At 46.4% G+C, this 27,152-nt stretch overlaps 13 protein-coding genes across 13 annotated transcripts; 6 read left to right on the top strand and 7 right to left on the bottom strand.

The window, feature by feature from the left end:
* Positions 1-166: 166 nt before the first annotated feature.
* C8R40DRAFT_1165503 (D-galacturonic acid reductase) lies at positions 167-2,194 on the top strand (the record flags this gene model as incomplete). Its single annotated transcript, XM_046230702.1, has 13 exons — positions 167-200; positions 251-258; positions 303-422; positions 471-512; positions 576-693; positions 839-898; positions 961-1,008; positions 1,063-1,165; positions 1,215-1,376; positions 1,406-1,682; positions 1,735-1,817; positions 1,874-1,966; positions 2,029-2,194. The coding sequence occupies 13 exons, from the start codon at positions 167-169 to the stop codon at positions 2,192-2,194; spliced, it is 1,314 nt and encodes a 437-aa protein (XP_046091637.1).
* A 2,615-nt stretch (positions 2,195-4,809) lies between these two features.
* C8R40DRAFT_1033047 (cyclin-like protein) lies at positions 4,810-6,152 on the bottom strand (the record flags this gene model as incomplete). The annotated part of the gene is made up of 2 exons (XM_046223311.1): positions 4,810-5,844; positions 5,898-6,152. The coding sequence occupies 2 exons, from the start codon at positions 6,150-6,152 to the stop codon at positions 4,810-4,812; spliced, it is 1,290 nt and encodes a 429-aa protein (XP_046091636.1).
* A 3,896-nt stretch (positions 6,153-10,048) lies between these two features.
* On the bottom strand, positions 10,049-13,763 carry C8R40DRAFT_1165501 (uncharacterized protein; the record flags this gene model as incomplete). The annotated part of the gene is made up of 8 exons (XM_046230701.1): positions 10,049-11,068; positions 11,124-11,971; positions 12,028-12,759; positions 12,809-12,832; positions 12,886-13,078; positions 13,132-13,256; positions 13,312-13,337; positions 13,390-13,763. 8 exons carry the CDS (start codon positions 13,761-13,763, stop codon positions 10,049-10,051), a joined length of 3,342 nt encoding a protein of 1,113 aa, XP_046091635.1.
* Positions 13,714-14,501, top strand: C8R40DRAFT_1080661 (complex 1 protein-domain-containing protein). Its single transcript, XM_046227095.1, has 4 exons — positions 13,714-13,769; positions 13,822-13,935; positions 13,984-14,066; positions 14,113-14,501. Exons 2-4 carry the CDS (start codon positions 13,854-13,856, stop codon positions 14,179-14,181), a joined length of 234 nt encoding a protein of 77 aa, XP_046091634.1. The 5' UTR covers positions 13,714-13,769; positions 13,822-13,853; the 3' UTR covers positions 14,182-14,501.
* A 967-nt stretch (positions 14,502-15,468) lies between these two features.
* Positions 15,469-17,075, top strand: C8R40DRAFT_1033000 (transmembrane amino acid transporter protein-domain-containing protein; the record flags this gene model as incomplete). Its single annotated transcript, XM_046223305.1, has 9 exons — positions 15,469-15,557; positions 15,619-15,753; positions 15,807-15,896; positions 15,958-16,168; positions 16,222-16,305; positions 16,364-16,438; positions 16,496-16,578; positions 16,637-16,664; positions 16,725-17,075. The coding sequence occupies 9 exons, from the start codon at positions 15,469-15,471 to the stop codon at positions 17,073-17,075; spliced, it is 1,146 nt and encodes a 381-aa protein (XP_046091633.1).
* Positions 17,076-17,631: 556 nt separating this feature from the next.
* C8R40DRAFT_262078 (uncharacterized protein) lies at positions 17,632-18,766 on the bottom strand. Its single transcript, XM_046234525.1, has 3 exons — positions 18,382-18,766; positions 17,871-18,324; positions 17,632-17,819 (listed from the first exon to the last, which is right to left on the bottom strand). Exons 1-3 carry the CDS (start codon positions 18,726-18,728, stop codon positions 17,790-17,792), a joined length of 831 nt encoding a protein of 276 aa, XP_046091632.1. The 5' UTR covers positions 18,729-18,766; the 3' UTR covers positions 17,632-17,789.
* C8R40DRAFT_1080656 (uncharacterized protein) lies at positions 18,728-20,403 on the bottom strand. Its single transcript, XM_046227094.1, has 3 exons — positions 20,368-20,403; positions 19,174-20,311; positions 18,728-19,115 (listed from the first exon to the last, which is right to left on the bottom strand). The coding sequence occupies exons 2-3, from the start codon at positions 20,185-20,187 to the stop codon at positions 18,984-18,986; spliced, it is 1,146 nt and encodes a 381-aa protein (XP_046091631.1). The 5' UTR covers positions 20,188-20,311; positions 20,368-20,403; the 3' UTR covers positions 18,728-18,983.
* C8R40DRAFT_1065557 (integral membrane protein DUF92-domain-containing protein) lies at positions 20,346-21,534 on the top strand (the record flags this gene model as incomplete). Its single annotated transcript, XM_046225679.1, has 5 exons — positions 20,346-20,547; positions 20,599-20,908; positions 20,959-21,238; positions 21,288-21,422; positions 21,484-21,534. 5 exons carry the CDS (start codon positions 20,346-20,348, stop codon positions 21,532-21,534), a joined length of 978 nt encoding a protein of 325 aa, XP_046091630.1.
* Positions 21,502-22,556, bottom strand: C8R40DRAFT_1139478 (ARM repeat-containing protein). The gene is made up of 5 exons (XM_046229461.1): positions 22,439-22,556; positions 22,286-22,388; positions 21,854-22,236; positions 21,664-21,798; positions 21,502-21,610 (listed from the first exon to the last, which is right to left on the bottom strand). The coding sequence occupies exons 1-5, from the start codon at positions 22,503-22,505 to the stop codon at positions 21,573-21,575; spliced, it is 726 nt and encodes a 241-aa protein (XP_046091629.1). The 5' UTR covers positions 22,506-22,556; the 3' UTR covers positions 21,502-21,572.
* On the top strand, positions 22,557-24,381 carry C8R40DRAFT_1080651 (WD40 repeat-containing protein). Its single transcript, XM_046227093.1, has 9 exons — positions 22,557-22,843; positions 22,908-23,071; positions 23,122-23,248; positions 23,301-23,403; positions 23,453-23,518; positions 23,573-23,826; positions 23,889-23,908; positions 23,960-24,181; positions 24,299-24,381. Exons 1-8 carry the CDS (start codon positions 22,624-22,626, stop codon positions 24,062-24,064), a joined length of 1,059 nt encoding a protein of 352 aa, XP_046091628.1. The 5' UTR covers positions 22,557-22,623; the 3' UTR covers positions 24,065-24,181; positions 24,299-24,381.
* C8R40DRAFT_1158052 (ubiquitin-related domain-containing protein) lies at positions 24,311-25,626 on the top strand (the record flags this gene model as incomplete). Its single annotated transcript, XM_046229694.1, has 4 exons — positions 24,311-24,414; positions 24,472-24,699; positions 24,758-25,545; positions 25,601-25,626. The coding sequence occupies 4 exons, from the start codon at positions 24,311-24,313 to the stop codon at positions 25,624-25,626; spliced, it is 1,146 nt and encodes a 381-aa protein (XP_046091627.1).
* A 91-nt stretch (positions 25,627-25,717) lies between these two features.
* On the bottom strand, positions 25,718-26,292 carry C8R40DRAFT_1080645 (uncharacterized protein). Its single transcript, XM_046227092.1, has 2 exons — positions 26,225-26,292; positions 25,718-26,174 (listed from the first exon to the last, which is right to left on the bottom strand). The coding sequence occupies exons 1-2, from the start codon at positions 26,270-26,272 to the stop codon at positions 25,776-25,778; spliced, it is 447 nt and encodes a 148-aa protein (XP_046091626.1). The 5' UTR covers positions 26,273-26,292; the 3' UTR covers positions 25,718-25,775.
* C8R40DRAFT_1080641 (uncharacterized protein) lies at positions 26,293-26,927 on the bottom strand. Its single transcript, XM_046227091.1, has 3 exons — positions 26,779-26,927; positions 26,632-26,721; positions 26,293-26,571 (listed from the first exon to the last, which is right to left on the bottom strand). The coding sequence occupies exons 1-3, from the start codon at positions 26,864-26,866 to the stop codon at positions 26,408-26,410; spliced, it is 342 nt and encodes a 113-aa protein (XP_046091625.1). The 5' UTR covers positions 26,867-26,927; the 3' UTR covers positions 26,293-26,407.
* Between the last annotated feature and the right edge of the window lie 225 nt (positions 26,928-27,152).

Below are 27,152 nucleotides of genomic sequence, written 5' to 3'. Positions count from 1 at the left end.
ATTTATTTTTGCCAGAGATATTTCAATTTGGTGAATCGGTCCGAGTTGAGAACAGATTCCGGCGGTAAATGCCGGGCCGGTTCATGTGTCCTTTGCTAGGAACTGCTTCGCTATAAAGCAGCTACTTTTCCTCCATAAACTCCCCGGAGTCCCCCCAGCTTACAAAATGGCCAACCTCTCCAAGATCAATGTTCTAATGTGTATGCTCTTCCCCTTTTGCTCTTGCCTCCTTACTGACTTCCGCTCATAGGTGGTACCGTATGTAGCGCCATTCAGAAGGCGCCTTTGTTGTTAATGCCAAGGAATATAGGGTGAATATACGACCGGATGGACAGGCTCTGGTGCTTCCAAATCCGATAAGAAGGCGCGTGCTCAATTCCTTATCGATGGACAATGAGCTCATCCGTCCTGTTCAGATCGGTGTATGTATCGAAGTACTTGTAAATTGGTGATTCTCACCAGCTTTGAAGGTCGTCGGGCTGACTCTCTTCGATCTACGGAGGCTTGGAAAGGTACAACGCGCATTCATACAGCTTCTGTGGACTACAGTCTCATGCATACATGTATACCTTCAGGTCGACAAGCTTGGAATGGCTGGCGTGAATGGAGGAAAATTCCCCGCTATTCGCGAGCATCTTGACAAGAATATCGGCGGGGTATACAAAGACATGGATCTCACGTATGTTTTTGATGGTTCGCGGAAGATTTGCAATTTGGGTTCTTACATTGGTATAGTTTCGATGAATATCCGAAAGGCGGCAAAGTCGATCCCGAGGCTTGCAAGTCTTTTATGTATCGCACGCATACCTATGAATAACCTACTCATTGCAATATCCAGATAAGGAAGCCATCGACAGCATGTCTAAGGGAGACGCTGTGATTATCTTCACACCAGATCGTAAGTACCAAAGCCTCCTCAATCCATGAAGATGTTGCAAGTATTTGCTCACCCCTTTCTAGCCACGCACTATGCCATCACAATGTACGCAATAGAAAGAGGGATACACGGTACTCAATAGCTTCATAGCTCAACCTTCTGCTCTAATGTACTTTGCTTGATAGTCCTCGTCACCAAGCCTGCGGTGCAATTGCTGTCGCACCATAACGAGCTCATCGCCGCCGCTAAGAAGTACGGCGTCGTCTGCATGGTAGAGCACCACAAACGGTGCGATTCGGTTTGGATTATCTTCGGACCAGCTAACCTCTGGATTTAGATTTGATCCTGCGTATTCCGATGCAAGAGCAAAAGCAGAAAGCCTGGGCGAGTTCAACTTTTTCAGTGCATGGATGAGCCAACCAAAGAGTCAACTTGAGACATTCCGAGCATGGGCTGGAAAAGACTCTGATATCAGGCAAGCAAAAACAAAAACACATTAGTATGAAATCGTGTTCTGACTAACAGTAGTTATTACCTGTCGTCGCACCATATCGACATTTGCTGCTGGATGCTTCAGGACAAGGCTATCCCCACAAGGGTAGTGGCAAGTGCCGCAACAGGAATTGCCACAAGCGAGCCGTACAACTGTGTCCCACAAACAGAAGACACTATTACCCTCTTGGTTGACTGGGAGTCAACCACTAGTTCAAAGCACAAAGGGACCGGTGTCTACACGGCTAGTTGGACAGCTCCTCTCAAAGCCGGCGTTCACTCGGCCCAACACTGGTATTATATGGGAGAAAAAGTATGGTTTCCCTACGCATATATTGAGCCTAGCTCACGACCACCAACTCTAGGGCGATATTACCGTTGATCAAGCTCACCGTGGATATGATGTGACCGTCGACGATACCGGAAAGACCTGGTACAACCCTTTCTAGTAGGTCGCATTTATTCTGTCTACCCTATTTTGTAACGTGTCCTGTGTGTTTCAAGCATGAAGTACTCTCCTTCAGAAAGCGGACATTTCGACGGTCAGCGGGGATATGGTTATGTCTCGATTGAGAAATTTATCGATGCTGCAAGGAGGTTAGTGCGTTTTTTGTTCATTCTGAACGCTTAACCTGCTAATGATCCTACCTACCGTGCAGTGTTAACGCCGGTCATACTAAAGTGGAAGACTATGATAAGCATGGGCTGCCCACCATCGCCAACACAGTGCTCACAACCGCCATTCTGCACGCTGGACGAATCAGCCTGGATGAGAAGCGGCCGGTTGGAATCAAGAAGAATGGAGAAGAGTGGATTCTGGAATGAGGGAATTTGCTGAAGCCGGATGTCGGATACGAAGAGGAAGCAAGCAGGGTGTCTAAGATCTAATTATTGTGGGTCCCAATTTTCCGCTTAATATGTTTTCAAGCTGTGCGGACAAGGTTCTGGAGCACACTCTTCTGTACTATATTGACAACGAGGAATCAACTTCTTCAGGTCCATGATGAACTAAGTGATGAACTTCGAATACTGATGAAGGGTGTTATGTTGCCACTCCACTAAGAATATTCTTTATAAGTGGAGATATAGGACGACAACGGGGCCGAGCCTTCAGAGTTGTGAATATGGTATTCTTTTCTCACTACAGCGCGACACGGACGTTCTGTGTTTCCGTAGGATCTGAAATGATGCAAACCCTTTACACTTACTACATACAGTGAGATTTCGAGCGACATCACGCACTTGCACGATGTGAAGTGATCATCGTGAAACTTCCAACAAATGAGTTCCTAGTGTGTACTATGAATGGCAATGAATTAGCAGTTGAGTACATGAAGAGTACATGGACCGAAGGGAACTCGAGACGATGCAATTGGCTTGCGCGCAAATTATAGCTAAACAAGGGCAAACAGCGCTTCCTGCCGACCCTTTGGGCCACGAACCCCAAGTCTATCTCTTTCTTGAGGTCTTCTGAATCATTTGTCTTGTCTAGCTAACGTTGATTCTTAAGCTTGAGTATCTGAGCCTCGAATAAGGTAATAACATCCGCAATTGCAGCATCATACGGCAATAGAAGACCTACAACGGAGGCTTTTAAGTTAGAAATGACTTTCGCTCCCTGGATGAAGGGTGATAGGGAACCGTACGGGAAGAAGTATCTTTCTACGCCACCGCCATAATGCTTGATGATTCTAAATTTCCATCTTGGTCCCCAAGCGTACGTCTCATCTGATTAATGCACTCTCCATTTGTGACATTGATTTACCCCAGAAAGTGAACGTAGTGGGTTTTGAACCAAAGTCAACTAGAAACCCAGACAAGATCTACACATTCGTAAGCCCCCATCAGTGCCAGAGCCCTCAATTACTTGGGGTGTGTCGAGCAGTACTGTAAATTGGGCGCGCCGCACGACGTGATGAACGTGAAAAGCACTTACATACGATGTCTTCCCATGTCCACTTCCTCATGTTGTAAAAGTCAGTAATCAATCATTCCATGGTAATGCATACAGTAAAGTGTATCTGCGGAAGGGCAACGTTCATTTTTCCATGCACTGTTGAAGACAACGTCTCCCGCGAAAATACCGGCTTGATGGATATTGTAGCCTAGTGGCTCCTATGTAGTGGGCGATCGCACACCCATGTGAAGTATCCATCCGATGGCCCTCGAGTGCCGGTAACTAGAAAGAGTCCGAGAGAAAAGCAGACAAAAATTTATTTTTGAAATACTCAGGTGGGGTTACCGAATAACGGGCATCAGCGCACAGGATATCCAGCGAGTGGAGCGATTCACAAAGATCTGCCAGGGCCTACAGCGCCAGTACTTGAGCTTCTGGTCGACATACAGAGGCTAACCAGAGAAACGCCAAGACACTTTGAGAACGCTTGCAACGTTTGAAATTGGATGAAGGACGTCAGTCGATTGTTGCCATACGACGACGATATATGGAATAAAAGGAACGGGAGCGGAATGCGGATGCAGATGGGGAGGATTTAAGAAGGTTCAAGGATGATAATAAAATAAACAGTTGTGAATATGTACGATGAAGGAGAAGGTATTGTAGTGTGCAGTGAAAAAACCCGAGGAAATGCTATTGATTGAAGATGCCGATGAGGATACTTGTACTATGAAAACAGACGTCTTTGCTTTGATACCAAGGAGAATGAACACGGCACCGGCCAGTTAATGTGTAGCCAGGCGATCGGCGAGAAAATAGAACGAGAACGGGGACAAGTATAACATAAAATAAAATGAAGAATAATGGATACTTTAAGTAAGAACGAACACGACAAGGGCCATGTTTGACCAAGGAAGTGATTGTGAATGAAGGGGAGAAGATGTGCAGGCAGTCGTCCTTATTGAGGACGAACAGAATTTGGAGAGGCTCAGGAAGTGGACGAACCAGGAGTAATGAAGGGATAATGATTGATGAGAGGATGCATAGAGTAGCAAGAAAGGAGACGTGGAGTGAGTGTAGTTGGTCGAGGAGAGTATAAGGTACTATGATAAAAGGATAGGGATGATAGGTCGCTGATGTGGCTACTCTTCTAGTAAATGAAAGATGAAAGAAACGAACCAAAAGAGTCAACACGAAGGCAGGTGGTAATGTAAAGCTGTCCTTGAGAGAGCTGCAGCCCACCATGATCCCATTGGATAGGTTGTGAGAGCCTGTTAGCGTTGGATGAGTGCGGTGATGATGACAGGAGCGAAGTGTCGATTGTAAAATGAAAGAGGCGAGACGAGATTGCGAATGAAAGTGATATGCATGGATGATTGAGAGTGCAGAAAGAGAGAAGGAAATTGCGCGGGGTGCCGTTTTTCGTCGACGGGATGGTATTACATTTTTGATATATAAACTTTTTGGACACGGAACTTGCGAAGACAACGATGACAACGAGGATGCAGGAATGAAATACAAGATGCGTTTTTGATGCAATGGGCTATGAATATGCACGTGGGGATGAAGAGACGTTCAGAGAGTGGAGAGCAGGTCGACTGAACGTAACGAAATCATGAGGCAGAAATTGCTCTGGCGGACTATCGATACGATGCTTGTTATACACGGGCTCGAACGTCGTCGGCCTGTTCTCTTTGTCGTCGTAATCGCTCGAAGGATGGAGAACCGGGGTGATGGGTGTAAGTGGGAAGTCATCGGATCCATCGGATACAGAGGTTGAACAACTCATGGGAGTGCTGACAGCTGATATGGGAACACTACGGGTAGGAGTGACTGGGAATGCAGCAGTTGCGATACGATTAAATTTACCACCTTGCAGGTAATATTGAACCACAAACGTAGCTGCCTTCGAGTAGAACGCATACGAGTACTTTTTAACGAGGGTCTCGGACAGATCGTTGACGTGTTTGGCCAGTCGGGTGTCAAGCAGGTCTACAATTTCCAGACATTCATCTGTTTCTTCCCATACTCGCGCAGGCTTCCCACACAGGAAGCGAGCGAGGGTCAGTGCTGCTAAAGCGATTGAGGAGGGCGCATATTTGACAAATTCTCGGTAGAACAGTGTTATCTCCATAAGAAAACGGGCTACGTGTTGTACCTTCGGCTCCTCCATGCAGGGACCACAGCACATCAGTCTGAGCCATGCCTCAGCAGTAGGATGTCCGAGTGTCCACTGGATGGTTGAAAGAACGTGACCTTCCATTTGGAGAAATGCTGATTCTTCGTACGCGTCATGACACATTTGAACAAGGTCTTGAACAGTCGGTACACGCTCTTTTGCGTCTTCGAACTTGGCAGCAATCCAGAGGGCAGCACACCCGACAAGCTGGTAGTGCTTAATGAAGACGATGCGGCGAGATACATAACGATCGACGATGTTGAGGGTCAAATAAAGAGTTTCTGGACGAAGACGAAAGCTGAAGTGGATTTCAACCAAAAAGTCTACCAGACAAGGACGCATATGCCAACGGATCTCTGGCTGTTGGTCCATAGACTGAGTAGAACTCATTGTGTAGTTCTGAGTAAAAGCGAGATGACACAAGTGTGGATCAGAGAAAGACGAGAACGAACCTCCATCTCGTGCATGTAGCAGCGAATATCCTCCCGATACTCGTCTTCTAATATAACGCCATCTCTGCGTAGCTGCTGACGCTGCTGGATAAGAGCAACCTTTACAGAACGCGGAGATTTTCGCATCACGTCCTGAGAGTGAAGTGGTGATTTATGAGATTTAGAGACGCCATGGGGAGATGGACGCTTCTTGGGATAGATAAGGGAATTTCGAGCGTGTCGGCTGGAAGACGAAGTGGAAGAAAGATCTTTCATTTCTGGGAGAATCGAGTCGGACTGGGGTACGATCGATTGAGGACTAGAATAAATGGTGGCGCGGTCAGTAGGAGAACAAGAAGCCATGAAGATGATAGTAGAAAGAAAAGAAGAAAATCGAAATCAACATGTCTGAGCAAGTCGGGATATAGAGCTACCGCGGTAGACTAACAGTAACATACAAACTCACAATCAAGGAGATATAAATCATATAACAGGAAAAAAAAGTGTCTGGAGCACGAAGAGATATTTTGTAAAGTCGTTGGCAAGCGTTTATAATCGTGAAAAAAGGGAGACACGTCGAGCACAAGGCCTCTATCCTCGACGTCAAGAGGAAAGAAAAGAAAACGAAGGGTGTGGTAAATTATAGTGGCACTGCCGGCTTGCCGTTAACAACCATCATATGCCTAATCGGGAGCTCGATCTATCTATCTGCCGGGCCGTCACGACACTCCCACGATACACGTTTTACGTTCTTCAAGCACAATAATAGAAATAACGTCATGGGCAGTGTCCTCACCTTGTGTTTTGGACGCGCTGGATAAGATGATTTTGTTCAGTATTGTCCTCATAGACGACAAGGCCCAAAAACTCACCAAATATTCGCTTTCAACGACTCTGTGAAGGCACTAATTTCTCGGTTTTTGGCACCCAGAAACTCCGGAAGGAATGTGAAATTATTGGTCGGGTGATTGGAATGAATGACTGGAGTGAGTGCTTGTCTAGGAATTATTATCTCTCTCTCGATCACAGGTAGGTCGAGGAGGGGGGGTGATGTAGAATTAGAGGAGTTCTGTCACAACAATACCAGCACTTCGGATTGTACTGGTATCGCCGAGGAGAGAGACAACGAAGATTGGGAGGTTGTGTCGGCTCTTCGACGTCGCTTTAAGAGAAAATCGGGCTAAGCAATGCGTTTGCAGCGTGCTTCGGTTGTCCCTCTATTCAGGGCTAATAGCAAGTTCGGCAATAATTCACGTCCTGTTTTGTTACCTGGCACACCACGTTTCTTGCCTGCAGGCAAGAGAATTTTTCGACATTTCGCCGTTATACTTGGCTCATTTATGTAACAATTCTCCCCTACGTATTTCAAGTCCGGAAGACCTAAATATTTATATAGCTGATACTAGCAGTGAGCGTAAAACTGTTCCCTTTCTTCGCTTGCACCCTCTTGTTTCTAACTTATGCGACTTTGCCGTAGGTCTCTTTGCCCTTTTATTCTTTCCTTTTCTCTCCTTCGTTTCTTCCGCCGCCTATTCAGCTAAAATGGGCCACACGAAAAGGTCCGATAATTTCTGGGCCACCATCTGCAAACGTGAGATGGGCGTAAACGGATTCAAAGTCACATAAACCTTCCATCAATCACTCTTATCGCCCAAGATCATTAGCATGTTTGAGCATCTATTGCTTTTTTTACCCTGATCTCACGTACAGTAGCGTATAATGCTCAGAGCCTCTCAGGCTCTCACTGGTAGATGAACAGACTGTATTGGACGTGACCTCCCTGTTGTCAGTGGCGAACGAAGCAACTTGGAAGTACGATCGCTGTGCCATTTCTCTCATTGACCTCTACTAATACGCAGATAAGAGGACCATGAATTACTTATTCTCGCTCCATCGAAGGGCCCGAGTTACAACTGAAATTCGGCAGCACACGTCAAAAGACACAGCACTTTTCTTTCAAGATTTTCGGTTTGCATCACTCGTTATCACTGGATGTTCAGAAACTGTAACATGTACTGTATAATGATTAAACGGTGGGTCCACTGGCAGCAGAAATTGTCAAGGTACTTGCGTCTTCTAGCGAGGATTCACTCACCACTTCAGTTGCTGTCATTGCGATAACACATGGTCAACCATGGATCATCATTCGTTCAAAGCCACCAGCCGTCAAAACACCCTCCTCCCTTCTAGATCCTTCGTTGTGGTGCAGGTACCTTTCATTTGTTAGCTAATCAAAGTAGTGCTCGTTCACCAGAAGCAAGAGTTACTTCGATGTGACGGCGAGAGGCTTTACCAGGTCATTACTCTCAATCAATGCACCGTTAATCGGTAAACAAGTATCTTTATTCTAAATAATGTTACTTGTGGGCTAATTTGTACTTTGTTCTCGACTTTACAAGCTCGAAATCTTCCAGCCAAATTTCGTATCGAGCCCTAACAAGGCGATTGAGTACTCTACACCTCAACCTTCTCTCTTATTCGCGAAAGCAGAACAAAGCAAAATTTTCAGCAGTCGTGTGCTTCTGTTCCTCGGATTCGCGTGCTTCGGAAATGGACTTTTTCTCAAGCCTAAGGGCATCGCCCGTCATCGCGAAACCTGGATCGTCGTTCTCTGGGAATCACTTGTTCCTTTCCAGGAATGTTGAAAGGGTACCATAAACGGACAGATGTTTTCACTTGATTATCCGCTGGTAGACACTATATACCCTGGAAGCCTGGAAAGATGAATAGTTCCTGAAGCCGTCGCAACTGCGCAAAGAAGCTAGAATGCATGTTTTACTGTACTGTATCATTAGTGTCATTTTTGGTGCAGTCATGGCGCGACAAGCTTATTTAGTGCTCATTTCCTTTGGCAACCTCATATTTGCACTGGTTCAGGACTTTTACGGTTTCACCGTACCCACATACAACATTCTGATTCCTGAAGCCTCAAATGCACGCATAGGCCTATGGGCTCCCGTAGCTTTGTTGCTTATTTCATTGCTCGAATGATGTTGCTCGTCGGTATCCGGCCCTGTTCGAACCGTGAACTTCGGATTTCGAAACCATATTCAATACAAAAGACGGGGAAGCAAGAAAAAACCTGGAAAAACCTGGAGAGAAATATCATCATATGGTTATACCAGTGAATACTACTCCCTTACATCTTCGGCACTCAGATATTTCCGAATTCCGCAGAATTGACCAACTCGGGCTTCCAGCCGGTGTCTGCTCTGTTTTTGCCAGCATTTACTAGCATGCAGTCACAGGGGTTTTTATTGACCAGCCGGGATGACGTCGAGCAATGTCGAGCAGTACGAGGCAGTATGCGATCCTGCAAATGTCTTATCAACTCTTCTGAACCTCGTGAGATAGAGTTTGACGACACGCGTGTAATTCATGTACATAGCTCAGGATCAAAGTTCAACGTAAATTCTGCTGTATGTTGTATGTATTCCGAGCGCTCATTGGAAGCCTTAAGCAGGTGTCAGGTGTTTCCCTGTGTTCCCCGGTCGCGTCCCATGTATTCCCTTGTATTCCTCAACGGAATCGGGCTCACCATCGGTGTAGATTGATGAATCTTTGATACCGTCAATATCTTCAAGCTGTATTTGGTATGTAAAGCCCGAGATAGCAGAGACTGCCTTTTATTAAGAGAGGGCCAACCAGGGGCCAACTTCCTGGTGCAAAATAATATCTGCTGCTATAGGCTTTGATAGATAGATGGAGTAGATGTACCTTTGAGATTTAATCTAATATCTCGATAATTGCTATAAAACGCACAATCGCACATCTTCAGACGTTTCTTTTCTGCGCAGTGCGGTTTCAAACCCCCCTATGTTTCTTCACATTTCACAGATTGTGATTCGGAGCACCGACCCGAAGGGATATATGCGTTCCGACACAGCACCGTCGTTGACAGTACACCGCGCGACGGGTATCCCAATAGTATCCCAATTCATTGAGAGGAGTTTGAAAGAGTGTTGTTCCAAGGTTTTCAAAGAATAGGACCTTGGTATTGGTCTGTAACAGTCACGACTAAGGATCGGAAAGGGATCAGAGTGGATCAGAGTGGGTCACTGATTGAAACCAGCAATATAATTCAGTTGGAATTGAGAGTATTGTACTGTACGGAAAAACGGACAGGGAAATGGTACATCGTAAAAAGGAAATCCAAGTGAGAAAAATCAGTGTTACTCTCGGTGAGCACCCATAAGGAGGGCCATAAGGTCCTGAGCACTCGTTGTTTGGGCTGTAGGTACCGGGGGACCCTGTTGAAGATGGGGAGGCAAAAGGTGGTGAGGCAACATTTGCGGATGGAGCTGCTGCTGCTGCGCTTGTTGACGCATGGCAAGCATTTGATTTTGGAGAGAATTTCCCGCCTGGTGATTAAATCCACCTCCACCTCCACCTCCACTGATGTTTCGCAATCCGCCAGCTCCTCCAAGTCCCAGCGCCAACAGTTGTGCATGCTGATTTGCATTTCGAGAGTCCAGAGTTCCCGGATGTCCCAAACCTGCCAACTGATGATGGTTCATCGTGTTCTGGAGTTGGTGGACGGGAGGGCGCAACGGTCCCTGAGGACCACCAAAACCACCAGTAGGATGGAAGTTATTGAACGATTGCTGTGGTTGCTGAGGAGGGCCATTGATATGCAGACCGTTGTGGAGGGGAGCGGGTATAAACTGTGCCGGATCATGGGGAGGTCGTGCGCCGAGATTAGCAAGTCCAGGAGGCATTCTCTGCTGTTGGGCAGTATGTAGCATATTTTGTGAGGCAGATACCGGTGAGGGACCACCACGGAATTGAGGCGCTTGTACCGGTATTCCTGCGATACGCGCAAGTTGTTGTTGCTGTTGAGCGAAAGAAGCCGGAATTGAACCGCCGAACAATTGTTCAACCCCCCGCTGTTGCTGAATTGGGAGTCGTTGCTGTGCGTTGAGAAGTAGCGCATCATCTAATGGATCGGCGGCGTACATTCCACCGTTGTCTCGGTTTCGCGGTGGAGGAGCAGAGCGTAAGCCAGGAACTAGGTTGTCGGGCACGAAGTTTCGACTCTCGTATAGTGGCTCGAGCCGCGCCGCATTATGTAGTTGGTTTTGCAGCATTTGTTGATGCTGTTGCTGCAAGGAATGCAGCTGACTCTGAGCTTGTTGGCTGAATGGCACATGATTCAAAGACGCAGTATTCGGGCCAGATACAACGCGTTGGCCCTGGAGGGGAAATGAGTAAACACGTCCAACAAAAAAAGTGGGATATACAACTAACCTGCATCGGATTCATATTCAACTTAGCAAACAGCTCGTCTACAGTTCTATGCTGCTCGAGACTAGGGTTTGATATATTCCCGAAACCGCTGTCCGGCCTGACGTGAGGTCCTGGAGACGAAGAAACAAATCCGACAGGGGTGGGCGCTTTTGGTATGTTCGGTGCCGTTATCAGCGTCTCCTTCCCTTTCCCGTCGAAGAATTTGGCAAACCGACTGCCCTTCCCCATAGCATGCCCTGCATTGGTAGAATCGAGAGGAGAAGGATCGGGCCAGGTACCAGCCGAGTCAGTGACGAAAGGACTTCGTTCTCCTACTTGACGACGTAAAGTATCACCGAGTTCACGTTGCTCTTCGAACGGAGAGAAACTGGAGGGCGTACGCGGAGCTACCTTTGAGCTCTCCGTCGCCAAGGTTAGTGGATTAGAAAGGTTGACAAATCCTGTGAGTGGGGGTGGGATCTGAGGTTTGGGCGTAATCGTCGATGCGGAAGTTGGTCCGCCATTAGGAATAGCAGAGGGCATATATTGAGAGCTGGGAGCCACGGGCTTCGCAGGGGCCCGATTACCGAGAGCTAAAAGGCGAGAACCTTGGGGAGGATTGAAACTGGTATCAATGTTGAGTCGGTCAGCAGGATTGTCGGCAAGAGGTAACCTAGAATGAAGTTTCGGCGCGGTGAGATCAGTGTCCGTTGACAGGGGAACATCATGGTTAGAGTTCAGCAAAGACAGCAAGGAGCGTGATGGATCAGGCACAGAGGCGATGTCAAGCTTGGAAGATGCTGAGGCGGCGATCACCTCACCACCGGGGTTTGCATCTGGAAGTTTGGGTATAGAGACATTATCATTGTCTATTCGTTTGTTAGTACATGGAATAGTACAAGTAAAGTAACGAGCAAGTGCTTACCTCGAGTGGACGACAGCTTTGGGGTATCTGTTAAGCCAAGAATAGGTCCGACCATCATAGGAGGATCAGAACTCTGCTTCTGCGCGACTTCCATCATCTTCTTGAACCGCTGTATCTCATCCATAGGCTCCTCTAATATAGTCACTGTGGGGGAATCGTTGGAAGAATCAACCCCAAAAGCCACTGGAGCAGTCTTGGCTTTCTGTTCCTTCTCCTTCAAGTTCTTCTTCCAAGCTTGAATTCCATCGAGCTCTCCTTCATTGCCTTTGCTGCCAAGGATACCTCCCGTAGAGGATGATGGGACATAAGTATCCATCCAGGCCGGTTCCTTCTCTTTTTCGCGGTCGCCACGACGATCATCAGTTCTAGCTTCTTCAGGAAATGACCTTTTATCCCTTCCAGTGTTACGTTTCGACCTCGCATCACGTTCCTCTACGACGGTCCAGCGACGATCATTCGGGTTACCGGCATTAGGGTCTTTGTCTTTGCCGTTGCTATTAGGACCACGTTCGCGCTCTCGTCTTGAAGCCAATCTCTCGTCCCTGCGACCGTCATCTCTCCATCGTCTAGATTCGTCGTCGTCGTCACGATCCCTATCAACACGCTCCCGCTTGTAATCATCTCTTTCTTTCTCTCTTTCTTTGCCCTCGCGATCACGCCTCGTAAGCGACGATTCCCTTCGGTGACGTGAGCGAGATCTAGGACGCTCGTCACGGTCTCCTCGATCATTACCTGTTGAGCGATTGAATGCCAACCTTTACAGAAAAGGGAAAACACATACGTTCCGACCGACGAGTTTCCACACCTGGTAAAAAATCATATATAAAAATTAGATAGAGCAAAGAAGCAGAGCCATACCTCTCCTCCAATCTTCATTAGATTCGCCTACTTTCTTCTTCGCAGTTTCTCGTGTCTCTGCACGACGGGCAGCTATTGTCCCCTGAGATTGCGAAGGAATCCGATTTGAGCTAGTTGCAGCAATGTTCCTCTTTTCCGTCCGTATATTCAGTAGAGGTCCATTCAAACGATCCCGGTCGAACTTTTCTGAAAGCTGAGAGGAATACATGAGACAGTATGGTGGAAAAGCGACACATCGTGACCTACATTGCGCAATCTTTCTTGGCCTTCTCTTTCCAGATCTCGGTCATTCGTACGCATGGACTGATGTTTGAAATTGCCCATCTGAGACGGCTGGGACATTGAAGAGCGGAAGGAAGGACGAGGTTGGTCTAGAAGGATGACTTAAAATTGATATGTATCAATCATTGAGGCCGTTCAACGTACCGTTCTCTTCGCCATCGCGTCTGAAGCTGAACGGAATGTGAGAGGACGTATGAGGACTTCATGTTGAGAGAACTGCACCGTCTTTCGCGACCACTATTAGGTGTTAACGGTTCTGATTCCTTTCTTGAGAGATTTTGTTCATTTTCCGCACTAAAAGATGGCTCATTGAAACGGAAAAATTGGGTAGTTGACAGAATGACGAACCCGAACCAATCCCTTAGTTCTGGCATATTTGGAGGCACACATACGAGAGGAGATTTGGATAACGCAAGAATTTGAGGTCGAGAATATATTCTGAGAGAAGGGGAAGGTTGGCTGTACACCTGAGCTGGCTCTTTATTAACGTCTTCAGAGGCATCTGGCGATGATTGGCTTTCACTTTTTGGTGGCTCGAGTTCGTGGTCGTTATCAGTGATGAGAGGACCGTCTGTTGGGGGTTGGACTGCAGCCATGATGTGGTGAGACCAAGTTATTGAAGCATTCAAATATTGTGACTCTGAGAATTATAAGCGCCACCAACAAGAGAAAACACTTCTAATTTTATGCCACATCTTAGTCTCAAGCACTTTATTCTTCGACAGCAAGTACTTGACCTCTATCGACAATCCGTTCGTGCTTGCAGAGGTAAAAGCTATGTTTTTTCAAAAATGTAGCTCATATTCAATTTACCAGTCATACCAGACCGTAACACGCGTCGCGAAACACTTAAATGGATTCGCGGCGAATTCGAACGAAATAGAAACCTGATAGATGTGGTACGACTTTTGCTGTGAATGTAGACTGCTTCTTATTGCTAGGTAGACCGATATCGAGGAAAAACTGAAACTTGGCCGACGAGAGTTGAAACAAATATTGCCTTGGACTCGGTGAATGCGGCTGCGACGTCCTGGTACAAAGTCAGAACGATGAAGCAGCTTTGAGATGGATTGCACACGGACATGCCGAAAGCAGAATATTAGGTGACCACTGTCAATGCAATAGATGCAGGTTGGTTAGTGGCACTGTCCTCCTTCAGCAAGGATCTTCAACAGTCAAAGGCTTTGGTCATATGTGCGTATTTTCCAGAGCCTTCCATGTTCTTCCTACAACAGTAACATGTACATACGTCGAGCATATATACGTGAGTCTTCTGTGCTTAAAATAAACAAGGAAGAATATAGCAAGCAATACAAAATGATGTAGAACCTTACAAGCTTATCTCTCGTCTCTCTTAGTAATCGTCCACAGATCACTCTCGAAACTTCAAGAAAAATGAAAGGCCTGAACAAATGAGGAAATGTATGCACCTAACATTATCCTGTCAGGGCACGACTGGAATGACCGCGGTGCCTTTTGACAATGACATTGATAAGATGATGTTTTTGCAATGATAAGAACACCATTTCTTCGTTTTTCTTTCCCCTGTACATTCCACTCCCTAAATCCAACATGACATCTTGGGGAAGCAGTAGCTTTCCTTTTGGAACGCCTGTCAGTGGAAGCAGTGTACGTGAAGTAATAGCTTCTTGTGAGTGATAAACGCTTCATGTATTCAATCTATCTTCTCAACTCCGGATTTTCGACCTCATAAAGATCGTCGGGCGCAGTATTTTGCGGCGGGCTCTACTGTTGCTTCAGTGTCTGACGAATCAGATGAGAGGGACGATGAAGAGGCACAGATAGGTGGTGCGTTTGAGGAGGAAGAACCAGAGGATTTTGAGGAAGAAGACCTACAAACTCCAACCGTACCATCATCTCAGAACGATGTTTTTGTTGACCAATTCCAATGGGACGATTTTGATAACACTCAGGCGCCAGGCGAAGCTCCAACAATATCCTATGCTCCTCGAAGACGCGCTTCGGAACGTCAGCCAGCTGCTCATGAAGGAACCCCTCTTTTAAAATCCAAGGCCTCGCGTCTTTCTACTGCCAGCGGAACTCATGCCGTGAATGAGGGTCCTTCCTATGGCTTAAATGATTCCGGTGAAGTTTCGCATTCACATACCATCAGTGCGAGGCGCTTGTCCACGACGACCAAGGCTGAAAGTAGACATCATAGCGGTGGGAAAAGCACCTTTGGTCAAACGGTATGTTCGTTAGCTGTTCACAAATTTACCCATCGATGATACTAATATTCCCTAGCTTTTCAACTCGATAGCAATTTTACTGGGAATTGGGATGCTGTCTGAACCGTTGGCTTTCGCTTACGCTGGATGGATTGCGGGTACAATACTCATCATCTTATATGGCCTTATCAGTTGCTACACGTATGTCCAGATTTTATTATCATTTCATATTTCACATCGTTTGATACCGACCTTTCTGTAGAGCCAAACTCCTTGCTCATATCATCTTAGCGGATCCCAGACTTCGTTCGTATGCCGATGTTGGTAGAAAAGCCTTCGGAGCGAGGTCTACCGTGGTCATTAGCATCATGTTTTGTCTTGAGTTGTTCGCAGTTAGGTATGTGACTGTATATGAAAATGTCCTCAAACATTTTGCTAATCTATGTGTAGTGTCATTCTAGTGACTTTATACGCCGATTCTTTGCATGCTATTATACCCAAGTATTCCTCTGACACCTACAAAATATGGGGTTTGCTTCTGTATGTCCTATTTTTTTTTCCGATGTTAGTTTGCATGTTCAATCGGATTGTCTACTTCCAGCTTGATACCAATGGTGTTCTTACCTCTATCTCTCCTGTCGTACACCTCGATTCTGGGCATTATATCTACGATCATGATGATAATCGTGATTCTATACGATGGTCTGTCAAAACCAGACGCCCCGGGAAGTTTACGCACCCCCGCTGAGACTTCTTTCACGATCTCGAGCTGGCCCAACTTGGGAATTGCGTATGGACTGTTCATGGCAGGAGTATGTGCTGTGGACCAACCAATCAACGCAGATACATGTCTGACTGGTCTTAGTTTTCAGGGCATGCAGTGATCCCATCTCTTGCTCGCGACATGATCGACCCCGAGGAATTCGACACAATGATAAACTGGGCTTTCGTAAGTGGCATTCCCGTCATTCAAGAACTAAAAACTCACCTCAACATGTCTTTCATAGCTTGTCGCCACCACTGTTTATGCCCTCATCGGCTATGTGGGATACCTCATGTTCGGTTCAAACGTGAGCGATGAGGTTAGTGTCACTTTGATTTTAACACAAAGCTATGTTGAAGATTAGGCTACCATGTAGATTAGTATGGATCTTCTGAAAACGCCAGGATACAATCCAGTCATGAATCAAGCAGCCTTATGGATGCTTGTCATAAGTCCTTTGTGAGTTGGATAAATAGCACATTACAAGGCGTATGTTTGTAAACATTTTTGTTAACAGATCCAAATTCGCTCTTACGACGCAACCGGTGCGTAAATTAATCTTAGCAAATCCCTCTAAAGATTCATTCATCACTCTGTTTTGCTAGCTGAATGCGGTCCTCGAAGTGTTATTTGGTATCGAGCCTGCCGCTGCATCTCCCGAAGAAATGGCGCTCAAAATGTCTACTCCTGTTCCTTGGTCCTATAAGGCCCTCTTGGGCGGCACTCAGAGAGTTATCGTGACGATAGCCTCTGTCGCAGTTTCTGTCGCCGTTCCTGAATTCAGTGCGCTGATGGCTTTCCTCGGCTCTTTTTCAGCCTTTATGATCTGCATCATCGGGCCTGTCGCAGCGAAAATAGCGGTCGAGAGGAAGTGTGGGATTTTGGACGCATTTATATTGGGGGCGGGCATAGTGATGGCCAGTTGGGGCACGGTCGCAGCGTTCTTAATCGCCTAACGATTCGCAACTTCATTCTAGACAGAAATTTTTGGACAAAAGAATATATACAGTACACAGGTGCAGGACAATGTTTTTAGAGGCGCAGTACGTAGACTACGCCATTTTGACCGTTAATTGTCATTCGGAGCACTCGACGCATTTTAGCTATCTCCAGTTGCTCATGAGATGCCTGAATGTGAGACAAACGCAGACAACCGATGAAGATAGTCTGCACCCGTTAGATCGAGGACAAGGGTTGTTGCGAGCGAAGCGAAGGTGAAGGTGAAGAATACCATCACAGATCCTACGAGGTCATAGCCACATCCGTTTTCGAAGACTTTGCCACAAGTCGCAAAATCATCCAAAACTAAAACTTCGAAGCGAAAGCCAAATGTTGAAGAAGGACTTGGTCGCTAACAAGCGTACTGCACTAAGTCGAAATGTAGCGACTGGCATATTGGCTTGTACTGCCTTTAAAAAGCTCTTATCATCACGACCGACTGAAAAAATGTTAAGAGGTAAGAAAGATTCAATTTTGCCTTAACCTTCTAGAGCCTCAGTCGGTATTCTGAAGGAAGGTGATTATGAACATTATCATTGTGCAGGTAAATTTGTTCTGTTTCGTCAACGGTATTCGACTGGCCGCAGCTTGCGGCGATAGCAGACAATATTGTAAGTACATGAAGAATTATTATGATTCATTATCAGAAACAGCATCGTACGAATCAATTTTCAGTAGTTGTTCAACGCATTCAATACATCCTAGGAAGATTATCAGTCAATGATCGTGAAAGGAAGACGTTTGTTAAATACCCATGCATCATCATCCCAAGGTTTCACTCCTTGGCAGAGGAGTTCGTTCACTTCATCTTCAGTAAAACCCATATTTCCAGCTCTTTCCTCCATTTCCCTCTCAAATTGCATGTCTCTTCCTCTAGGTCCACGAGTTATTCCCAGCCCATAGAAATCGTCGTCAGAATCGTCATCAGAGCCGTAATCAGCCGCATTCTGCCAATCATCTACCAACATATCCAAGTTGTCACGAATGCGCCAGATATCTGCGGTCCCGTTCATCGCGCTCCCAATTCGGTCAAATACGCCATCGTCCATATCATCCTTGACGAGATCGTAAAGCTCTTGCCAGCCACCGAGATTCTCTTCATTCCACCATCCATTCGGAGGGAGATACATTTTTTCATGCGCATACCAGCACTGATCACCGAATTTACATCGGTCAATGAGGAAATGCAAACAAACATTACGACCTCTGCCGAAACAGACTCTAGTCAGAACCGAGGATAGATTAAGGATAATCCAAACTCACAATTCATCTCTGATACTTCTGTCGTCTGGGGCATGCTTGTAACGACACACTTTCCCAAATTGACAACCCTTATGGTTGTAGTATCGACAGGGTAGCTTGACCCCTTTGCCTTTACCTTTGCCTTTATGTTGATGTTCTTCCGAATCTGATGGACAATCCAGGACATGCACAGTACGTTCCGGGGCAAAGTCCCGTCCCAGATTGAAGACCAGTTTGGCTTCGTAATCTGAATCAACATCATAGCGGTCAGCATCATCCTCGTTATAGCCTTGGCGCTTGTTTTCTTCATCGCGTTCTTTTCTCGCGGCTTCTAGTTCAGTTTTAAACTCGGCACAATTTGGGTCCATTTCAAGGCATCGTTCGAAATCTTTACGAAAGTTTGTATCAGGCAACGGATTCGACGAAAAAAACGGAAACCCTCGATCTCTAACCTCGTACAGCGCCCTTTGGTTTACCATAATGCCTGCGGGCGACGCCTCGGCGAAAATATCCTTTCAAGAGAGTCGGATCCACGAGAGTGGCATGATCAGCTGCCATTTCTGCCTCGTCCCAGCTAAAAACATCTCTCCAGTGACGTCTCAAAAGCCATTTTAGGTATTAACTCACCGTTCTAGCTTGATTAATGCGGCTGCAAGATTGGACATATAGACTGGTAGTGGTTTGTACATCTTGCAGGCTTGTTTGTAAAGATCGACCGCTTGATTGTATTTTCCAGCCTTGAACACATTGTTACCCTACAGATAAACAGTAAGATCTCCAAAAATGACCACGACAAGTCGCCGGAAATTATACCTTGTCTTTGAGTTTTTCAGCTGCGGCCTTCTTCCTTTCATTGACCTGATTACGTCGCACTGCTCGAGCTTTGACTTCTGCCTCCCTAGGTCGAGGAACGGATGATACAATCCTAGGAGGAATCCCGCGGGCTGTTCCACGTCTGCCCTTTTCGTATTTTTCATACGAAGAGCTACTAGATGATTCAGACTCAGAATCATCAAGCTCAGAAGTTTCGGCTTGGGGGGAAGAGGATGCAGCTCCAGGACTTTCACTCGCTGCGGTGGTACGAGCATTCATCTCGCTCTGTCGAATCTGTCTCATCACTCCACCAGGACCAAAAGATACACCAACTATTCTGTCTGATGTATCTGGCACGATCTGATTGATAGGCAAATGCAACATAGCCATGATGACCTTTGTGGTAGGTTCCTCTGCGTTCACGTCACCGGTATAACCCATGTAGCCATCTCCAATTGCTGAGTAGGCAGCCGGCGTCTGAGAAGTATCAACAGAAGTAGCAGCGAATACATGCGACTGGGTGCGAGAGTCCTGGGAGGGAGAATAGACAGCGGAGGTCGGGAGGACTTGGGCCAAATTCAAGGCTTTAACGCTGTAAGACGATTCCATGCCTGTAAGATCCATTCCTTGTACACCATCAGCATTGAGATACACGGTAGTGCGATGATAGTCCCCCAATTTCCAAGGCACGCCCCATGCGCGAAAGAAACGTTCGGCAGTGTCGAATGAAAAGTGGTTGCTGAAATTACACCCGAAGACGACAACGCCACCGGCTCTAGCAAAGCGCACAAGCTGTTCATTCAAAGAACGATACTTGGATTGTGTCGGCGCGGCATCAATTGAGAGCACGGCAGTTGGAGGCGTGTTAGAAGAAAGGATAGCTTTAGCCTCTTTGATGCGAGTGACCGATTTGACAGTTGCCACTGCACGCATCGACGACATAAGAGGTGAAAACAAGTCGGAAAGATAGTCTTCATCCATGAGACCAAGGACGAGGATGTTCGGTCGAGACATGTCGATTTAAGAGTCAAGGTAAGGAGAAAAGATCTCGCGTCCTGCAAACACACTTCAATTTGAATTTCAATTATTTGGGAGCCACGTGACCCCGATTATACGCGAGAAGTGCAATTGAAGCGTACTGTAATTTAAAATCTAATTGTGAGCGTTCATCTATGTTCAAATTGGAATCAGTACCAATTATTCCTTTGCTATTCGCAACTTTGTTGAGCGCCCATGGCCTGCGTAAGAAGTCTCTTTCGCCTGGAGGTGCTGCTACCGCGTTCATTGTTGGATTGTTGATGATGGCTGGAGGCGTCAAGGTCTTTGGTGTCTCATTAATTGTGTTCTATCTGACTGGAAGTCGGGCTACCAAACGTAAGTTGTTCGAAAAATAGTCCAAATCTTGGCTGAAATTTTCGCAATCAGTCGGTAAACAGCGGAAAGCACAACTCGAGGATGGCTACCATGAAGCAGGCTACCGCTCAGGCTGGCAAGTTTTGAGCAATTCATTTGCTGCCTTCGTCGCCTGCGTGCTATGGAACATTCTGTTCTCTCAAGGAAGCCTCCAGACCTCGCTCATTCTTGTATTCGGGACGGAATTTCGCGATGGCTTGATCAACATATTGGGATTGGAATCTCAAGGGCTTCCCGAGTATGGCGATGGTGGTTCTTGGTGTCCTGTTGACCAGCAAATTGCTGGTGGCTGGAGCAGGCTCTTCATATTTGCTACGCTGGGGTGAGAAACATGAAATGCTGTATACAGGCTGCCTCATGATAGTATTCCAGGCATTTTGGTTGCTGCCTTGGTGATACTCTTGCTTCGGAGTTGGGGATATTGTCTCCTTCCAAACCTGTCCTGATTACGAGTTTAAAACCGGTCCCTCCGGGAACCAATGGGGGTATGAGTGTTGGTGGCACGTTAGCTTCTGTTGCCGGTGGACTGATTATAGGCACCACTATGAGCACATGTCTGATATTGGAAAATTCCAGATGTAGAGCGGATTGGATGTCGCTTCTCCCAACTATGATATTTTGGGGTGCAATGGCAGGAGGAACGGGTAGTCTGGTATGCTTTGCGGTGACACTAGAGCAATTCTTTTCTGAAGTTTTTACAGCTTGACTCGTTTCTGGGAGCCACGGTGCAGCAGACGAAGTTCTCAGAAAGTAAAAAGTTGATTTTACAAGACAATAGCACGCCCACGGGATCTCTCAAGGTTATCAGTGGCATGAACATTCTGACGAATAACCAGGTAGGCGTTCGTTATATATTTGACTGACTCGTTTTCTGATGGTACCAACATACCTACATAGGTCAATGTTGTCTCCAGTATATTCACCAGCATATGGATGAGTCTGGTGTAAGTGAATAGAAGGAGGTGTTACAGTACAATATAATTTGACTACGACCTTGCTGCTTGTGCGATCACTTTAGTGAGTTCTGAGGTCGGGTAAACTAATCAGATCGGGTTCAAAATAAGTGGGAGCACTTACGGGGAAGTTTGATGCTCTCCTGAACTACGACAGCCTCGATCTGGTTATCGAGGTTGGCAGGGATATTAACAACGGTCCCTTCAGAATTCAGCGTCCATCCAAGCTTGTCAATGTATGATTTCAACTCTTCTGGTGCTACAACCGAGCTTCTAAGCCGTATTCCAACGTTGAGAAACGGATGTCTACTCACAGTCCAAATCGAGATACAGGCCTAAACGATCGGTGCCAATGCGAGTGAAAGTTGATTTCACAGCACGAATGACAACTTCCCGTATCGAATCCTCGAACCCTGCGCATTCGACAGTGTAATTGTCCCGCAGACTCTCCAGTTGGTCTGACCGGTAAGCCCTCCAGAATGCAGGGAACCGGCAACGATAGAGAAGGTGATGCAGTCCGTGAAGAACAGGAAGAAGAACAGGAAGTGGATCAGGCTCATCAAGAGAGGCATTTGGTGGTCTCTCATCGAGCAGTGATATGCAAAGGTTGAAGTCAGGCAGAGGAGAGGCGCCAAGGGCTTTTATGAGGATGTTTATGACCACGTCGGGGTTGTAGAGATCTGGGTTGAATTGGTAACTAGTAAACGGGTCAGATAGGAAGGACCATCGTTAATGAAGAAGCGCACAGCTTCAAGATTGCAAGATTAGCCAAGCAATCGTATTCCTGACTCCGTATTTGGTGATATAGATAGTCCTCGAGGATACCGACGTTGGAAGGGTTGTAACGGTCTATATAGTCTAGTTAGTACGGATGTTGAACAGATTCGAAAACTACTTACCTACACCAGACACTAGATTTTCAATTAGTTCCGTTCTCGTTGGAGGGGTGATCCAGGAAGCTGCCATGTCTTTTTGGTGATTCTGGATTAAAAGTTGAGGAAAAAAACGTTCGTTTCCCACAGGTTTCCCACGACTTGATCTTTCCTCAGTCTCTTCCTCAAGGGTCATCTACTATCCGATACTCATGGACCAATCTACATCTGAAGTCAACGATCATGAAATGGAAAATTACACCCAGCCAGATAATACTGATGCACAAGCTACTAAATCACCAAGTCCAAACTCGATCCCTCCAAAAGTCGAAAAAAAACCGCGCTTCAGTCCAAAATATATCCTGAGCGGCCATACAAAACCTGTGGCTTCCTTGAAGTTTAGCCCTGACGGGTCTACCTTGGCTTCATGTGGTATGCGACATGGAACTTTTGTGGCATTAATTGGATTTTATTCAAAACATACTCTCGAAGGAAGGCGCTGACAAACTCATCAAGCTCTGGGACGCATATACTGGGGAAATCTTGCGTACACTCGAAGGACACGAGGAAGGCATATCAGATATTGCATGGTCATTTGACGGAGAGTTTCTTGCGTCTGTCTCGGATGACAAAACGGTCAGGATATGGGATTTTGGTCTCGTACGTGCGTTTCATTTTCTTCGCTGGTTTATGCGACTAACCAATCATAGGGAACCGAAGTAAGGTGTTTACAAGGCCATACGAGCTTTGTGTTTTGTGTCAACTATAATCCGAACTCGAATCTGCTTGTATCCGGAGGCTTTGACGAAACAGTACGCGTCTGGGATGTGGGAAGAGGTTCGATCCGTTGTTACATCCATACATGTTGCCTTTCTGACACCCATGGCAGGGAAAACGCTCAAAGTTCTCCCTGCACACTCGGACCCAGTTACTTCGGTTGCATTCAACCACGACGGGACTCTGATCGTATCTTGCGCAATGGACGGTCTAATGTAAGATCCGTTCGAGTCTCCGAGAACGCGATATTGACTAGTAATGAAGTCGAATATGGGACACAGATTCAGGTCAATGTCTGAAGACCTTGGTCGACGACGACAATCCCATATGGTGGCGCCTTCTCCACCTCGCGCTTTTATATTACTAATGCTCATGTCCTTACAGCTCTCATGTAATATTCTCTCCCAACTCGCGCTTTGTTCTTGTATCGACGCAAGATTCCACCATACGGTTGTGGAATTATCATACATCACGATGCGTCAAAACATATGTGGGACATATGAACCGGACATATTGCATACCTGCGTGCTTCAGTAACACAATAGACAAGTACGTTGTGAGCGGGAGTGAAGATCACAAAATTTATGTTTGGGATCTGCAAACTTGTCAGATATTGCAGGTTCTAGAAGGCCATCGAGGTAACTCAACGCGTTTCCTATGTTCATTCTTCCATCATTCTATGACTGAATGAGTTTTACAGATACGACACTAGCTATCGCGGTGAGTGTTTACCTAGTCTGCCCACCGTTCTTTTTTTTGACGGAAGAGCAGACGCATCCAACGAAAGACATGATTGCATCTGCGGCGATGGAGAAAGATCTCACAATTCGTTTGTGGATTGACGATAGTACGTCGGCGTCTAACCTCGCTCCTTGAGTAAAGTATAGATATACTTAGATGTACTTAAGAACTTGAATCAAAGACGGGATTCCTCGAGTTCCGAGACGGTGACCGTTTGCCATTGGTGTTGAGTGAGCGCTGACTCAGAACCGGGTAAGAAGGTTCGAGACTGTTCGGGATATCCCGGCCCGTGTAGTATATAAGCAAATAATCTTGCTCAGCCACTCTACATCTCTTTGTTTCGAACTATAAACTCACTCTACTCTATAGCACATTCTCGGTATGCAAATCTTCGTAAAGACCCTCACCGGGAAGACTATCACTCTCGAGGTTGAGTCCTCTGACACTATCGACAATGTCAAGGCTAAGATCCAAGATAAGGAAGGGTACGTTGAGTCGTTTGTGATATATTGAGAACGTCGATTAATCTCTCATTCTTCCAGCATTCCTCCAGACCAACAACGTCTGATTTTCGCTGGAAAGCAACTTGAGGACGGACGAACTCTCTCGGATTACAACATCCAAAAAGAGTCCACCCTCCACCTAGTCCTTCGTCTTCGTGGCGGTATGCAGATCTTCGTTAAGACGTTGACCGGCAAGACAATCACCCTCGAGGTCGAATCGTCGGACACGATTGACAACGTTAAGGCCAAGATCCAGGACAAGGAAGGGTAAGCATCAGTCGTTATATTCGGCGGTGGCAATCTTCTCACGGCTTATCTCGCCCAGAATCCCACCTGACCAACAACGTCTTATATTTGCGGGGAAGCAGCTCGAAGATGGTCGAACCCTTTCCGACTACAACATTCAGAAGGAATCCACACTTCACCTTGTCCTTCGTCTCCGTGGAGGCATGCAAATCTTTGTTAAGACCCTCACGGGCAAAACGATCACTTTGGAGGTCGAGTCTTCAGACACGATCGACAACGTGAAGGCCAAGATACAGGATAAGGAGGGCATCCCTCCCGATCAACAACGACTAATCTTCGCTGGCAAGCAGCTCGAAGATGGACGCACCCTTTCTGACTACAACATTCAGAAGGAGTCAACCCTTCACCTTGTTCTTCGTCTACGTGGAGGCATGCAGATCTTCGTTAAGACTCTCACGGGAAAGACGATCACTCTTGAGGTCGAGTCGTCTGACACCATCGATAATGTTAAGGCGAAAATCCAGGACAAGGAAGGTATTCCGCCTGACCAACAGCGTCTCATTTTTGCTGGCAAGCAGTTGGAGGACGGTCGCACACTTTCTGATTACAACATTCAGAAGGAGTCAACCCTCCACCTTGTCCTTCGTCTTCGAGGAGGCATGCAGATCTTCGTCAAGACCCTCACAGGAAAGACGATTACTCTGGAGGTTGAGTCGTCAGACACCATTGACAATGTAAAGGCGAAGATCCAGGACAAGGAGGGTATTCCGCCTGACCAGCAGCGTCTCATTTTTGCTGGCAAGCAGTTGGAAGATGGTCGTACGCTTTCCGATTACAACATCCAGAAAGAGTCGACTCTTCACCTTGGTGAGTCTTACAGTATTGTCGGCTTTCCGTTTGTGTCTAATATTAACCTCCACAGTGCTTCGTCTTCGTGGTGGGAACTGATGTCTTTGGGTTATATAGATAGTGTCACATTTGTACCGCCGTGTATACATACTTAAACGCTGAGATCTGAACACTCGTTTATCTTCCATTGTACATGGCGTATAATTTTCAATGTTTTGGGTCCTTGAGCTAAGAATTCACAGGAGAAATCATTCTTTCGCCTTCCGTCTTCTTTTTCGTTTGCGAGAAGAGCTGGTGGTCTCGGCTATAACGATGTTTGAATCCTCTACCGTTGCATCTGCCTCACTCTCCTCCGTGCGTTTTCTCTTCCCTGTGTCAACAGAAATTTCGTTGGAAACATGCTTCTCTCCATCGCCTTCCACCAGCTTTCCAATGCTTATGCCTTTTCCTTTGCTCTTCCCATCCGAATGTACTTTGACCAGACTCTTCACAGGCTGAGTGGGCATATTAGATGCCTTTTTCTTCTTGATGCTTAGTGGATTAGGCCCTTTGGGTCCTCGTTTCTTCTTGGGCGGAGGGTCCGTGGACGATGATGCTAGTAAAGCTTTTTCGGCAGGTATCGTAGACGTGAGGGCTTTTTGCTCCATCTGCGACCGATTAGTCTTATGCATCCATTAACAGTCAAAGTAATGCATACCAATGTTTTAGCTCTTATTGTCACGTCGCTCGGGGGTTCCAGAATCATTACAGAGCGGTTTATATGCACGATCGGCACTGCAGGAATCAGCCTGAGCTTTCCCCTAAGAGCATCGGATTGGGTAGCGATAACGTAGCGATGCTTGTTCGAGTCCCCTATGACGCATGAACGCCGCGCTGCTCGTTAAATGAAAAACAAAACTTTACCGACGACGCTTGCTAAACAATCATCTCCTGAAATAGGTTCCCGATGATTACACTTCCTGCGCTCGAATGTTTTGGCTAAATCCACAGCAGGTTGCTGTCCGCGCTGAAGATACAATTCATGTATGCAACATTGAGTGATCACTAAAGTGCTTGTGCGTGTTCGGCATCGAGTGCACGGAGCTAAAGCTTTGGAAAGCTTACTGGGTTTTACTTCCCCTTGGAGGACAGTTCCTAGTTGTTTGACAAGCTCGATTTTATGATCTACTGAAGTCTTGCATAGTTCTGAGTCGACTGTAGATGTCACGACTTAAAAAACGGTGGTAACAGGAGCTCGAATGAGAGACCAACCAAGTACTTGATACGGTTGTCGAAAACCAAAAGACATGGAGTAGAGACTCATGAGCTTCCTATAAGTTTTGGCTCGTTTTTGCCTCATGATCAAAGCTCTAACGGAAGACACAAAATTGAAGTGGACTGCGAAAAGGAAATATTGGGCGCTAAAGAACATTAATTCTTTTCATTTCTGCGTCATGACTCTACCTATCATATTTATACTATTTCTTGGGTATGTTCACTGGTCGTTCAAGAACGCAAAGCTCAGCTCAAGAAAAACAGCTTTCTGTATATAGGTAGCAGTGCCATCGATGTCAAGGGTCATGTTTCTTGGAACGACGTTTGTCGTGGTAAATTCCTGCCTTCGTCAGCAGTCGCGTCTTTGACGA

Source organism: Lentinula edodes, assembly GCF_021015755.1.
Source record: "Lentinula edodes strain Le(Bin) 0899 ss11 chromosome Unknown C8R40scaffold_2, whole genome shotgun sequence".
Classification (NCBI taxonomy): Eukaryota; Fungi; Basidiomycota; class Agaricomycetes; order Agaricales; family Omphalotaceae; genus Lentinula; species Lentinula edodes.
The sequence above is the reverse complement of the archived record's forward strand: the minus strand, read 5'-3'. Positions and strand labels throughout refer to the sequence as shown.

Bases quoted from the DNA above. Each gene is read 5' to 3' on its own strand.
- C8R40DRAFT_1080661 (XM_046227095.1), top strand. From the start codon at position 13,854: ATGCCACATCTTAGTCTCAAGCACTTTATTCTTCGACAGCAAGTACTT. The intron at 13,936-13,983 runs GTAAAAGCTATG...TCAATTTACCAG, and splicing joins ATCCGTTCGTGCTTGCAGAG to TCATACCAGACCGTAACACG. The intron at 14,067-14,112 runs GTACGACTTTTG...ATTGCTAGGTAG, and splicing joins ATAGAAACCTGATAGATGTG to ACCGATATCGAGGAAAAACT.
- C8R40DRAFT_262078 (XM_046234525.1), bottom strand. From the start codon at position 18,728: ATGGACCCAAATTGTGCCGAGTTTAAAACTGAACTAGAAGCCGCGAGA. The intron at 18,325-18,381 runs GTGAGTTTGGAT...CTGTTTCGGCAG, and splicing joins AGAAGTATCAGAGATGAATT to AGGTCGTAATGTTTGTTTGC. The intron at 17,820-17,870 runs GTATTTAACAAA...TAATCTTCCTAG, and splicing joins CTTGGGATGATGATGCATGG to GATGTATTGAATGCGTTGAA.
- C8R40DRAFT_1080656 (XM_046227094.1), bottom strand. From the start codon at position 20,187: ATGTCTCGACCGAACATCCTCGTCCTTGGTCTCATGGATGAAGACTAT. The intron at 19,116-19,173 runs GTATAATTTCCG...GTTTATCTGTAG, and splicing joins CTGAAAAACTCAAAGACAAG to GGTAACAATGTGTTCAAGGC.
- C8R40DRAFT_1139478 (XM_046229461.1), bottom strand. From the start codon at position 22,505: ATGGCAGCTTCCTGGATCACCCCTCCAACGAGAACGGAACTAATTGAA. The intron at 22,237-22,285 runs GTGCGCTTCTTC...CCCGTTTACTAG, and splicing joins AATCTTGCAATCTTGAAGCT to TTACCAATTCAACCCAGATC. The intron at 21,799-21,853 runs GTGAGTAGACAT...GCTCGGTTGTAG, and splicing joins CCTGTATCTCGATTTGGACT to CACCAGAAGAGTTGAAATCA.
- C8R40DRAFT_1080651 (XM_046227093.1), top strand. From the start codon at position 22,624: ATGGACCAATCTACATCTGAAGTCAACGATCATGAAATGGAAAATTAC. The intron at 22,844-22,907 runs GTATGCGACATG...TCTCGAAGGAAG, and splicing joins GTCTACCTTGGCTTCATGTG to GCGCTGACAAACTCATCAAG. The intron at 23,072-23,121 runs GTACGTGCGTTT...AACCAATCATAG, and splicing joins GGATATGGGATTTTGGTCTC to GGAACCGAAGTAAGGTGTTT.
- C8R40DRAFT_1080645 (XM_046227092.1), bottom strand. From the start codon at position 26,272: ATGATTCTGGAACCCCCGAGCGACGTGACAATAAGAGCTAAAACATTG. The intron at 26,175-26,224 runs GTATGCATTACT...AATCGGTCGCAG, and splicing joins CAATAAGAGCTAAAACATTG to ATGGAGCAAAAAGCCCTCAC.
- C8R40DRAFT_1080641 (XM_046227091.1), bottom strand. From the start codon at position 26,866: ATGAGGCAAAAACGAGCCAAAACTTATAGGAAGCTCATGAGTCTCTAC. The intron at 26,722-26,778 runs GTTGGTCTCTCA...TGACATCTACAG, and splicing joins ACAACCGTATCAAGTACTTG to TCGACTCAGAACTATGCAAG. The intron at 26,572-26,631 runs GTAAGCTTTCCA...CAAGCACTTTAG, and splicing joins CCAAGGGGAAGTAAAACCCA to TGATCACTCAATGTTGCATA.